This window comes from Mirounga leonina, unplaced genomic scaffold (genome assembly GCF_011800145.1).
Source record: "Mirounga leonina isolate KUSES-001 unplaced genomic scaffold, KU_Mleo_1.0 Mir_82, whole genome shotgun sequence".
NCBI lineage: Eukaryota > Metazoa > Chordata > Mammalia > Carnivora > Phocidae > Mirounga > Mirounga leonina.
Genome location: NW_023270825.1, coordinates 38,431,309 through 38,445,459, shown reverse-complemented (window position 1 = coordinate 38,445,459; position 14,151 = coordinate 38,431,309). Strand labels below are relative to the sequence as shown.

At 34.1% G+C, this 14,151-nt stretch overlaps 1 protein-coding gene across 4 annotated transcripts in view; it reads left to right on the top strand.

The window, feature by feature from the left end:
* SLC38A6 (solute carrier family 38 member 6) overlaps window positions 1-14,151 on the top strand; it is a 61,979-nt gene that overhangs the window by 28,725 nt on the left and 19,103 nt on the right. For 3 of the 4 annotated variants that reach the window (XM_034993186.1, XM_034993188.1, XM_034993189.1), the window contains exon 6: window positions 4,009-4,087. In XM_034993186.1, coding sequence (XP_034849077.1) covers window positions 4,009-4,087 — 79 coding nt within the window. The remainder of the gene's footprint in view (window positions 1-4,008; window positions 4,088-14,151) is intronic. The other variant, XM_034993187.1, reaches the window with a different exon arrangement.

Here is a 14,151-nt window from a genome sequence, read left to right as displayed (position 1 = left end):
TATTTTAAGAGTTTAACAAAAAGGATAATTATTTTTGCAAACTAATGATTTCTTAGGCCCAGACTCCAAATGAGACTTTATATTTTTTTAAGGAGTCCTGGGAAAAATGGTCCATAAGAGTGCAGGGTTTTGGGGAAGAGGGATTGGTTTTATGTTTTGTTTTAATTTTTTTTACATTTCATTTTGGTGTTAATATCTCAAATATGTGAGAATAGGAAGCTCTTTCCTCTGAATTACAATAATAGTTGCAGATGCATTAGAATCATAGTGGTAGATGCAATAGAGGCCCTCAGGAAACTCCTTAGCTTATCTGAGGAATCTTGGACTAATAACTTCACCAAACCAGCTACAAAGTTGAAATAAATTACATTGAAAATACATGTCAAAGTGAAAGGAACATAGTGTTTTTAAGACTTCTCATTAATTTCTTTGACCTTAACTATTGAATTCAGCATTTGTAAGCAATTTGTTATTTAAATGCCGATGAAAAAAGAAAAAAATAATTCTAGGGAGTGGTCTTGACAGACTTCCCTTATTTTTCTTTGCTGTGGTGATTTCTTCTTCACTTTGCTCCTGCACTTTTCCCTAGGAGTTAATAGGGCAAATTTCTCAAGCCAGACTGACTGTTTCTACCATCACTACCTTGGGCAAGTTACTTCTTCATGCCTCCATTTCTAAATCTGTGAAATAAATATCTACCTCACAGTTTTGTGGTAAAGGTTAATTGGGAAAATAGCTTGCAAATCACTTAGAATACTGTGAAGCATGGAATAGGCATCCAAAACTCCAAAATGTTCACTGTTCTTGTGGTTCTTTTCTCACAGGGCCCTTTCCCCTTTTCTGTTGTTTCTGACATCTCTCCCTTCAACCTCCATGTTCCCAGCTCATGTGTTTCTCTTCTATGATTAGATCAACCAATATTAATACCTTACTACCAGCTATTGCCTAATCAAATTTTACCCTATTTTAGTCATTTCTTAGTATAACAGTTGCTTTTCCACATGGTTTTCAAAGAATACTTTCAATTTCTGTGTTTTGATTAGATTGACAGATTTTATTTATCTCCTTCCCAGGGCAGTTTCCATTAAATGAGTTCTATTCGTTATGTTTAAAGTGAAGGCAAAAAGAATACTTATTTAGTTAATGTGGTAAAACTAAATGATTTGCAATGGCTTGAATACCTGTCTTCAAGGTATGTCTTCTAGCACCAATTCTGGCTTGCTAGTGTAGGGGCCAGAATCACTTAACCATAACCATGGCTAAAATGGATGACCCTGTTACAGCTATTAATTTAGAGTACAACATGGTGTGTCTTGTATTAGGAGTCTATGGTATGTATTGTTGTCAGCAAAAAATCATTTACAAATTCTTGCTTATGACCTGTCTCTAAGATAAGTCTTTAAACACTTCCTTATGCCATTAATAGAAGACATGAGACAAGAGGTGTGGCAGGCAGCTGTTTGATCTAGTGAACCTTTTGGTTAAAAACCATGGATATATGAGCCTTACTATTGATATTATATCTTTAAAACTTTTCTATTTTATTTTACTGAGCTAACTGTCCTTTTTATGTAAATCTAAGATGTATTTCCTAAGTTACTGTATATTTGGTAATCTCTTTTGTTTCTTCTCTGTATTATATATAATATTTTAAGGTGCTAGTCCTTGCATGGAAGTTTACTTGTGGTTAAGAAAAAATAATTAAGACCATGAAAAGGATAGTGTCTTTCTTTGTTTTACTTACTTAATCAGTGGGGCTTTTCCTCATCGGGAGCTGTGTGGTTTTGTAGCTCTTAAAACAAACACCACCATTCCCTAAGAGAGAAGCAGTATTTTGCATGTTTTATTATATTGTGTATGCTGAGATCTCTTTTTGAGAGAGAAACATATGTTTGGTGAGTTCATGTTTCTTGAAAGATACATGATTCTTCAGACTGGAATCTAATGAAATAGGACTCCCATTTGAAAACCAAAGAGTTAAGGCTACAACAGAGGATAAAAGTGATCAAATGATTAGCCAGGGGCTAATAGAAATTCTGGGAAGAATGACAGATTGTATATTAGAAAGAAATACGATATCATATTCATTGAAGCTTTTACAACTAAAGATCTAAAAGAAATAATAGAAAATTACTGAAAGAGATGAATGTCTGAAACTTTAGAAATGCATGTGGTGTTGGATTAATCCAAGCAAGAAAGACTGATGGGCAGATAATAAATTACATTGTATAGGAAGTCTGCATTCCTTGTGTTCAAGGTACTTTTGCCTCCTTTTTTTCCTTGCAAGATACATTTAAACAGCTCTAGGCCAGTTTCAGAAAATTCGGCTCATGATTTTCATTATACCATATGTGTATGATTCTTTGGGATAGATAAAGTATTATAAACAAAGACCCCAAATCCTTGAGTGGAGGAGGTTAATCTAAACCTTCCTTCTGTTCTGTGCCAAATTGATAGCATTTTTCCTTTTGACAGTATGAACAATACAGAACACCTTTTCATATACAATCAATTGTAATGTTCCCAAACAAAAAGAGTTTGAAGAAGTACTGTACTTCTGTTGGGGAAAAAGCTATACTTCAGCAACTGTACTTTTGGGGAAGAATAAGTAGTCACAAACTGGAAAATGTGTATATATGTATTTTCATTGCAGAGAAGTATTAACTGTTCTCAATTTTATTTTGCCATGGGTACATCATTTTACTTAAAAAATTATGTGTATCTGTGTGTTATTGTCTATCTTCATATAAATTTATATACAAACTAGTATATTTCCTTTTTTTCTTAAGTAGTCACACAGCACTGTAATAATTGTGGAAAAATTTAGCTATGTTTACATATGTTGTTTGAGAAAAACATACTTTTCTTAAACATTTGAGCCTTTTAATCAATTTTGACCATTCAGACTTGGCATTCATTTGTGTTCTTAGTTTTTGTAGGTCCAAGGAGAAAGTGAAATGCTTCCTGAAATATAAATAAGTAATAAAATTAACGTGCGTACAGCGTACGCTCTTTATTCTTCTTGAATATATTCTTGTTGGTCCTTCTTTAATATATCCTTAATCTCTGGGGGGAAGAGAGATTATTACTCTGTTAAACTGAAGTTCTGATTCCAGTCATCTGGGTTTCTATATACTTAAACATGTAAGCTTAAACTCAAGTATTTACATATAAATGAGTTCTATATTCTGTAACCATATTAAAATATTTCCTAATATATGATGGAAGGTTTATAGGATTTGTGTTTTTTTTATAGCTACCTCAGAAATAGGATCATTATTAAAATGCTGTAAAAGCTAGTTCTTTCTTGGATCCTGTCAGATAAAATGTAAGAAACAATGTTAGCTTCAGGATGTGATTGCATAATACAGATGAGCCCTGTTAATAAAATGGAATAAAAGTTGTAAGTTTTGTCCCTTTAATATGCTTAATGGTTTCCATTGAATCTTTTCTAATCAGTTTTAGAGGACAATTTAAAATATAACTCATGCATTTTGTTTTTATTTTGTAATGTGCATAACGTGTGTTGGGGGCAAGCAGAGAAGGAGAGGAAGGGAGGGAGACTTCTGGGGAGCTGTCTCTCTCTAGTAAGAAGAAACAAGTAATCAGAATTATTAGCTGTACTTATTAAACTCCTGTTTCTGTATCAGTTGTTGCTAAACTAACTTCTGTTGCCTTGAACAGGGTTAATAACATATACAAATCTGTGCAGAACTTCAAAGAAAATTTCATTTATAAATGGCCTGTAATTAAGACCATTTCTCTACCTAAGTAGTTTGTCTTGGGCTTGAAATGTAAGCAAAGGATACTTAATGAACTACCAGTTATTCTCTACAAGGTTACTTATCTCCATTCCTGGTGTATATATACCTTCGGGATAGTGCAGTAGGAGTTAATCTTCCACATGTTGTCAAAGCCCTAATGGACATCTGTGTTTCTGTATAGATTATTCTTTAAATGGCTAAAAATATAGAATTCTAATAGGAACTATTTTTATCCTTTTTGCAGCTATGTCATCTTATCTTTTAATTATTAAAACAGAGCTTCCTGCTGCTATTTCAGAATTTTTGTCGGGAGACCATACTGGGTAAGAGAAAATATTTCATGTTGTATCCATTAATTTGTTAATTCAATAAATATTTATTAATGATGTGATAGAATAGGGCAGGACAGGGAAGAACTATCTCTTGCATAAGAGCAAAGGAGAAATTTCTGGGAATATGAAAGATTGAGGTAGGGAATGGGGGATGGTGAGAAGTTTGGAGAGTAAAGGTCTTAAACAAAGAAGGGGAGTGGATCATACTGTGGTCGCTTCTCCGCAAACCACGGTGATAAAGTTACAACCACACTTGTGAGATTTCTATTCTAAAGCATGGTTTGAAAAAAATAAATGATTTGCAGAGACTTAATGATTTCATTTCCTGGTTTTTAACAATATTGTAAACAATACTAAACCACATTATACTTCCTTTCTCCTTTATTATTTAAAAAATACTGGGTTCTAAAGACTATTGACTCATCTCTTTTTATGAGGAAAAAACAAATTTATTATACTTTTCCTTTCATTGCATAGAAAAAGAAATTTTGAGAAAAATACACTTTAAAAGACAGAATAAATTCTTTTAAGTGTCATCAAGTTATTTCACATAATTTCTAAACCACAATACAAAAACCTATCAGACTTTTAGACTTAAATATTTGGTTGTTTTGCTCTAATATTTGGACTTGTTCTGGACTGCAGGGCAAGTTTTCAAAATTCTTTAAGTTTTACAACTTGGCTTCCATGAAAAAGTTCTTCTTAGACAACTGCAAATACGTATTTATAAAGAAAGTATGGTATACTTTAGATTGAATAGAAATCAGAAGTCCTTAATGATTTTTCATCATCAGAAGATACTGTGCCTGGGCGCCTGGGTGGCTCAGTTGGTTAAGCAACTGCCTTCGGCTCAGGTCATGATCCTGGAGTCCCTGGATCGAGTCCCGCATTGGGCTCCCTGCTCGGCAGGGAGCCTGCTTCTGCCTCTGACCCTCCCACCTCTCATGAGCTCTCTCTCTCTCTCATTCTCTCTGTCTCAGATAAAAAAAAAAAATCTTAAGAAGATACTGTGCCTTTGTGTAGTACTTTACAGTTTATAGGGTTTCCACATTCATTATCACATTTGATGTTCACAACTGCCTTGCTTTGTCTGCTTTTAAGTTTTATGCTCTTAGTTTGGTGAATACGATTGCTCTAAGAAAGAGCTATGTGAAATTCACTTTTTCATTTGCTGTAAAAATATTCAGGACAACTTCTGTTATTCAAAAAATTCTATGTGACAAATGTAGTTTATAGTTTAGGGCTAAGAACTCAAGGCAATGAGAAGTAGAATCAGGAATATTAGACTAAGAGTAAGGAGACATGTGTTCTATCCATGTCAGTGACCTCAGGAAACTGATTTTACTTCTTCTGGCCATATAACTTAATTTTGAGCCTGAGGTTTCTTCACCTGGCTTAATGGAGGTACCAGTATTACCTTCTTAACAAAGTCGTTGAGATAATCAAATAAGATATTATATATATACATGCTTTTGTAAGCTGATAGCAATAGTGTAAATGTGGAGAATTAAGAAATTCCATAATGTTGAATGTCAAATATACCCTCAATTAAAAATAAAGAAATTTCAATAATAATAAATATATTAAAGGTGGATTTTCCCTGTTTGCTCTGCCAGGGAGGTCAGAGTTGAATTTGACTGTTAATCCTAATAGTTGTCACATGTTTGCCTTTTTCTTGCTCCTGAATTTGGTGACTTCTATTTACATTTTTTTAAATTGTGATATGTCTTCATGGAAAGAGGAGGGATAACCATGCATATAAAATTTTAGAAATAATTAAGGTAGTATGAGACAGAACTGCTATTAAAACTTAGGTCTTCTTTCTCTAAATGTGATACTTTTACATAGCTTTCTCTTTATATCAATTACCAGGGGCTCCTGGGTGGCTCAGTCATTAGGTGTCTGCCTTCGGCTCCAGTCATGATCCCAGGGTCCTGGGATCGAGCCCCGCGTCGGGCTCCCCGCTCGGCGGGAAGCCTGCTTCTCCCTCTCCCACTCCCCCTGCTTGTGTTCCCTCTCTCGCTGTCTCTCTCTCTGTCAAATAAATAAATGAAGTCTTTAAAAATAAATAAAATTAAATAAATAAATCAATTACCATTTATTTTGTTGGTTTTTTTTTTCTGGTTTGTTTAAAAAAAATGAAAGTTAACCCCCATCTTACTCATTTTAGTAGAAAATTGATTAAAATGGTATTTTTTATAGGTCAGAAATGGATTTTTAAAGCTATACTTCAAAATACTGTGGCCAGTTGGCATCATCTCTGTTTTGATGAAAATTGCACACCTCTTTAACAGTCTCATCTTGTTTTACATGTAATGTACATTTGCTTATTTTGGATTTTAGAGTTGTAAAAAAACATCAATAAGAGACTATATTAATTGGTAAGAATGCAGATAAACCATCAATCTTTAAAGCTTAATGCTGTAAAATAATTAAGAAACAAATGTTATGGTAATTGACAACTATCTAGGGCAGTTTATTTCTGAATAAAGTTATATAGCTATATTTCTTCCAAGATCAATATGATATTGTTATGCTTTTATTTTAGGGCTTGATTGACAATAAATTGCACTTAAGGTCTTTCAGGTGTGCTTATTTTCTGTGAGATTTGATGTACCTTTGTGAAATATAAGCCTTTATAAAGATGTTATAAAAAAGAAACCGTATGTTCATAATATTCTAATTTCAACAATTACTGTTAGAAGTCAGAAGCTATAATACTTATCCCAAACTTGTATGAGGCATCTGTACTTTTCAGAGAATAATTTATATTTTAAAAATCTATGGCTGTTAAAAGTTGGAAGCTCTCTGTTAACATTTAATGATCTTGTCAGGGGAATATGATTGACACAATTAAGTTGTCTTGCATTTGAGTTACATAATTGATATGGGATGTGAGTAAGATCCTAATTCAGAACATATGATACTCTTGTTCCAGTCTATTCGAGAATGAAATTAAAGCAACTTATAAATAAATCTGGTTTTCATTAAAATATGGAAAAAAGCATCTGCATGCCAAAGCATTTGCAATACAGCTAAGGATTTATACTCTATATTTCATACTTGGAACATTTTTATCATATAGAATTAAATCCACAGATCAAACAAGTTTTCTAGGAAGTATAAAAACTTTTTACTCTAATTCTTTTGGCTTAAAGGAATGTATATTTAGATTATAGTAGGAAAACAGGGGTTCTGTTAGATAATTCATTTTCCCCCCTTAGGAAAAAATTTAAGGTTAGTATATTCTTCTAAAATCTTGATTTTCAATATGTGCTTTTTGAGATTACTTTTTACTGGTTTGTATTTCTCGGGCTGGGTTTAATTTTCCAAGTTTAATCATCTCTGTTCTTTGGAAAATATCCATTGCCAAACACAATTCAGTTGACTGTGACATGCATATCAAATCTAAACTAACTTTAGTGTGCATTACTGAATTGCCCTGTAGTTGAATGATAAAGAAAAGCACTGTATTTACAATTGTCTTTATTAATGTACCTTAATAAGTACAAGAAATGTTTAATAATAACCAGTAGCCAAGCCAGGGATAGTGAAATTACATTTTGCAATAAAGTTATTTTTATATTAGGAATTTAAAATTCAATCCTGTGACGAGGAGAGTGTAAAGGAAAGCACCATCTTGAGAAAAATGAAGCAGTATCTGAAAAATACCAAAAACTCAAGAGTAACTATTCAAGAGTAGAGATTAGGAGTGCCTGGGTGGCTTAGTCTGTTAAACATCTGACTCTTAGTTTCGGCTCAGGTCATGATCTCAGGCTTGTGAGATGGAGCCCCATGTCTGCTTCTCTCTCTCTCTCTCTCTCTCTCTCTCTCCCCTTCTGTCCCTCCCCCTGCTTGCGCGTACATGTGCATTCTCTCTCTCTCTCAAATAAATAAATAAATCTTAAGAAAAAAAAGAGTGGAGATTATTTCCATTTCTCCTGTCACTAAGATCATTCTCATCCTTTTCTGCTTTTACAGACATATAAGATGAAGTTGTTGAGCCAAATGATCTCTGAGGTCTCTTCTTGTGCTAACATACCATAACTGTGATGCTGAGAGACTGCTGGGAGGAGGTGACGTTGTCTTCAGTCCCACAGTTCAGTGCTTTCAGCAGTCTCATGGCTTCTGGGCATGAGAGAATTGTGGTCTGACATAATATAGTTATAATAGTATAAGTTATAAAGTTCAGGATTTCAAAATGTTTATTCTTATGCAAGAGGAAAGAGTCTGGTCCTAAGGATTAATGTGCTTGTTGCACAACTCCACCTTCATGACAGTAGGAACAGCAGAGCTAACAGATGGAATCTGCTTTGGTGTTCTACTGGCCCTTTTTTCTCCTGACACTGCAATTGTCTGGGTCTGATACTGGGTCCCTGAAGGAAGGAGATTTTAGGTGTAGAGTCCTGAGCTTTTTGCCAGCTTCAGAAATTTAGTTGCCAAGTGTCCTTCAATGAGGGATGTTTTGAAGTTCCTATTTTGATACTTACTCAAGAGTGACTAGAAGATGAACCTGCCTGGTATTATTTTGTATTCTTAATACGTGTGCCCTTAGGTCCTCCTACATACAGGAATTGAGAGGCTTGTGTAAATGCAGAGAGCACAACTTCAGGTCCGTGAGTACTAGAAATACTTGTGCACAGGTTTTAGGTTCTGACACAGGCATTTCCTAAAGACACGAATTAGAGTGAAAAAGGGAAAGGTGTGATCATGGTGCTATTTCTGCTGCTACTCCTTCTTTTGTTCTGTTTAAAAGGAGGTTGTTGGCACCCACCAATACCCGCTAAACATACATTAGAAAAAGACTTCCTCTGAAACCAGAAATAAAAGAGACACAGTGAATCATGAAGTCCATGTTAGAAGCCAGGGGCTGAAACCCGTGTAGGGGAAAACCTTTTCTTTCTTTCTTTCTTTTTAAATTGAGAGATAATTAACATATAACAGTGTATAAATTTAAGGTATACAATATGTATTTTGATATACTCATGTATTACAATATGATTACCACAGTAGTGTTAGCTAAACCCTCCATCACGGTATATTTAAGATCTACTCTGTTAGCAACTTTCAGGTATATTATTATTATTAACTACAGTCACAATCCCTAGAATTTATTCATCCTGTAACTGCAAGTTTGTACCATTTGATCAGTATCGCAGTTCCCTTGCCTCCTCTACCCCGGTCCTGCTGGTAACCACCATTCTACTCTGTTTCCGCGAGTTTGGCTTTTTTTGATTCTACATATAAGTGATAAACGGTAATGATGTTTTTCTGCCTGACTCATGTCACTTAGCATAACACCTTCAGAGTCCCACCATGTTGTCACAAATGGCAAGATTTCCTTCTTTCTCATGGCTGAATAATATTCCATTATCTCACATATATATATGGTATTTATATATATGGTATATATGCTCTACATACACACACACACACACACACACGCACATGCACACCCCACATCTTCTTTATCCATTCATCCACTGACAAACACTTAGGTTGTTTCCATATCTTGGTTATTTGAATAATACTGCAATAAATATGGAAATGCATGGAGCGCCTGGGTGGCTAAGTTGTTACGCATCTGCCTTCGGCTCAGGTCATGATCCCAGGGTCCTGGGGTCGAGCCCTGCATCAGGTTCCCTGCTCGTTGGGAAGCCTGCTTCTCCCTCTCCCACTCCCCCTGCTTGTGTTTCCTCTCTTGCTGTGTCTCTGTCAAAATAAATAAATAAAATCTTAAAAAAATAAAAATAAATAAATTAATATGGAAATGCAGATATCTTTTTGATATCCTGTTTTCATTTCCTTTGGATATATTACCCAGAAGTGGCATTGCTGGATCATTTAGTTTTTTAAAAAGATTTATTTATTTATTTATTTATTTATTTATTTATTTATTTATTTTATTTATTAGAGAGAGAGAAAGAGCACGTGTGAGCACATGCATGTGCACAAGGTGCGGGGGCAGGGGGAGAGGGAGAGAAATCCGCAAGCAGATTCCTGGCTGAGCACTCCTGATACCAGGCTCCATCCCAGGACCCTGAGATCATGACCTGAGCTGAAATCAAGAACCAGGCGCTCAACCGACTGAGCCACCCAGGCGCCCCTTTAATTTTTTTAGGAACCTCCATACTATTTTCCATAGTGGTTGAACCAGTTCACCTTCTCACAGTGCACAAGGATTCCTTTATCTCCACTTCCTCACCAACATTTGTTATTTCTTGTCTTTTTGATACCCATACTAACAGGTGTGAGGTGATCTCTCAATGTGACTTTAATTTGTATTTCTGTGATTAGTGATGTTGAGCATCTTTTCGTATACTTGTTGGCCATTTGTATGTCTTCTTTGGAAAAATGGTTGTTGATTTCCTCTGTGCATTTTTAAATTGGATTAACCCCCTATCAGTTATATGGTTTACAAATATTTTCTTTCATTCCATAGATTGCCTCTTCATTTTGTTTATTGTTTCTTTGGCTGTGCAAAAGCTTTTTAGTTTGATGTAGTCCCACTTATTTTTGCTTTTGTTGGTTGTGCTTTTGGTATCATATCCAAAAAATTATTGCCAAGGCCAATGTCAAGGAGCTTTCCCCCTTTGTTTTCTTGTAGAAGTTTTATGGTTTCAGATACTACATTTAAGTCTTTAATCCATTTCAAGTTAATTTTTGTGAGTGGTATAAGATAGGAGTCCAGTTTCATTTTTCTGCATGTGTTTATTCAGTTTTCATGACACCGTTTATTGAAGAGACTTTTTCCCCCATTGAACACTCTTGGCTCCCTTGTCAGATAGCAGTTTGGCTGTATATGAGCACAGAGTTATTTCTGAGCTCTTTATTCATTCCATTGGTCTGTGTGTCTATTTTTATGCCAGTACTCTACTGTTTTGAGTACTATAACAGCTTTGTAGTTTAGTTTGAGATCAGGAAGTGTGATGTTTTGTTTTCTCTCTCAGGATTGCTTTGGCTATGCGGGATCTTCTATGGTTCCATACAAATTTTAGGATTGTTCTATTTCTGTAAAAAAGTGTCATTTGAATCTTGATAGGGATTGCATTAAATCTATAGATGGCTTTGGGTAGTATGGACATTTTAACAAATTAATTTTTCCTATCCATGAACATAAACAAGATATCTTTCCATTTGTGTCTTCTTCAATTTCTGTCATTAAAATCTTGTAGTTTTCGGTGTACTAATCTTCCAGTTCCTTGGTTAAATTTATTCCTACATATTTTATTGTTTTTGATGTTATTGTAAATAGGATTGTTTTATTTTTTTCAGATATTTTATTGTTAGTGTATAGAAATGTAACTGATTTCTGTATGTTAATTTTGTAAACTGCAACTTTACTGAATGTGTTGATTAGTTTTTGGTTGAGTCTTTAGGATAGTCTCCTTATAAGATCATATGATCTGCAAATAAAGACAGATTTACTGTTTCCTTTCCAGTTTGGATGTCTTTTATTTATTTTTTTTATCTTGCCTGATTTGTTCTAGCTGGATTTCCAGTACTGTGTTTAATAAGAGTGGTGAGAGTTGGCACCCTTGTGTTGTTCCTGATCTTAGAGAAAAAGCTTTCAGCCTTCCACTCTTGAGTATGATGTTAGCTGTAGGTTTGTTGTATATGGCCTTTATATATTGAGGTATGTTCCTTCTATACCCAATTTGTTGAAGACTTTTGTTATAAAAGTTATTGTATTTTGTCAGATGCTTTTTCTGCATCTGTTGAGGTGATCATATGATTTTTATCTTTCAACCTATTCATATGCTATATCACATTTATTGATTTGCATATGTTCAACCATCGTTGCATTCCAGGGATAAATTCCACTTAATCATGGTGTATGATCTTTTTAATGTGCCATTGAATTCATTTTGTTAATATTTTGTTGAGGATTTTTGCATCTATATTCATCAGGGATATTGATGTGTACTTTTCTTTTTTCATAGTGTCCTTATCTGGCTTTCATATTAGAGTATGCTGCCCTTGTCAAATGAGTTTGAGAGTGTTCCCTTCTCTTTAGTTTTTTTAGAAGAGTTTGAGAAGGATTGGCATAAATTCTTCTTTAAATATTTGGTAGAATTCACCAGTAAAACTATCTGGTCCTGGGCTTTTCTTTGTTGGGAAATTTTTGATTACTGATTCATTTTCTTTACTCATTATTGCTCTGTTCATATTTTCTATTTCTCATGATTTTGATATGTTGTATGTTTCTAGGAATTTATCCATTTTCTTAATTTAACATGTCAGTGGGTGACTTTAGCTACCTGGTAGAAAAAGAGAATGCATTTTCACCAGCTGGGAACTCGGAGAGTATCTGCCAAATGATTTGAAAAAATAATCCCTATTGTCTTTGATGCTCCAGCTGCCATATAGACATTAATTATACTTTGTTACTATTATAATTGTGTATATGTGTATATGTTTCAGTGAAAAATGATTATAGAAAATTTAGAAAAGAGAGCAAATAAAAATCATATGTAATACCATCTCTTACCTAATCATTGTTGTTTTATTTCCTTTTAATTTTTCTCAAAAAGCTTTTTAGAACATAGTTAATAACCACATATTTTATATTTTTATCATTAGTATTTTCCATTTTACTAAATTGTCTTTTTTTAAAAAAACTGCATAGCATTCCACTGAATATGCTTTTATGGGCCTAATATTTTCTATTGTTAAATATATAGAACTTCCCTCCAGCTTGCTTCTTAATGTTATGGTAATGTTGTATTCATAGCTTCATGCACATAGAATTTTTTATATTATATTTATTTTCTTAGATTACCATGTTTTTATTGCTTTTTCTACATAATGTCATTGTTTTTCCAGAAGTAGTACTAATGGACAAGATCACTAGCAATGCCTGAAGGACCAGTTATGCCACATTCTTCAATATTACTTTTTAAATCATTTTACTAGGTTAATTTCAACAGCCTCATATTTATTTCTTTAATTAGCACCAGAGATTGGACTTTTCTTCATGTGTATTTACTAGTTATACTTCTTTCATGAATTGTCTGTCCTTTACATACTAAAGTGAAGTCTTTACTGTTAAATTCTTGGGGAATTAACTCTAACTTTTTAAAAGTTCCACACATGTATTTATATTGGAAAATTGAAACCATCTATATGCAAACAAGGGAAAAATAAAAATTGCTCATATTGCTACCACATAGAAATATCTTCTTCTGGTATTTTAAGAATATCCTTCTGACCTTTTTGTTAATGTTCATTCAGTTTTTTTAAGTAATCAAATACATCATCACACTTTTAACTTACCTTTTTTTTCATTTAGTATTCTAATGCCTTTATATGAAAAATGTAATACTTTTTTTTTCCTGGTAATTCATGCTCTTTCTTGAAAATTTGAAAAATATAGAAAACTTTGTAAAGAAGAAAACTTACCCATCATTCTGCCACCCAGGGATGATGGCTATCAGTATGTTGCAGTTCTTTTCCACTTTTCCTCAGAATTGCTAATCATGCTATATATATTTAGGATGTTTTCATATCATTATATTATTCATTATTATACCTGTAAAATTTTCTTTTTTATGATCATCCCATAGTCCCATAATTTGTTTTTAAAAATTGTTGTGGTCTTAGCTATTTGTTTCCAGTTTTCAATATTTTAAATGTTTTCAGTAAACATCTTTTTACAAATATTTTTGTCCTTGTTGGGAATTGTTTATTATTATTATTATTTTTTTTTTAAGTAGGCTCCACAACCAGCATGGAGCCCAGTGCAGGGCTTGTACTCACAACCCTGAGATTAAGGCCTGGGCTGAAATGCTGAAATCAAGAGTCAAGACACTTAACTGGCTGAGCCTCCCAGGCGCCCCAACTGATTATTTATTTATTTATTTTTTGAGAGAGAGTGCACATGAGCAGGGAGGGGTGGGGGCGGGCAGAGGGCGATGGGGGAGAATCTTAAGCAGGCTCCATACCCAGCACAGAGCCGTCTAGGGCCTCTATCTCACAACACTGAGGTCATGACCTGAGCCAAAGTCAAGAGTCAGACACTTAACCAACTGAGCCACCCAGGCACCCCCTGATTG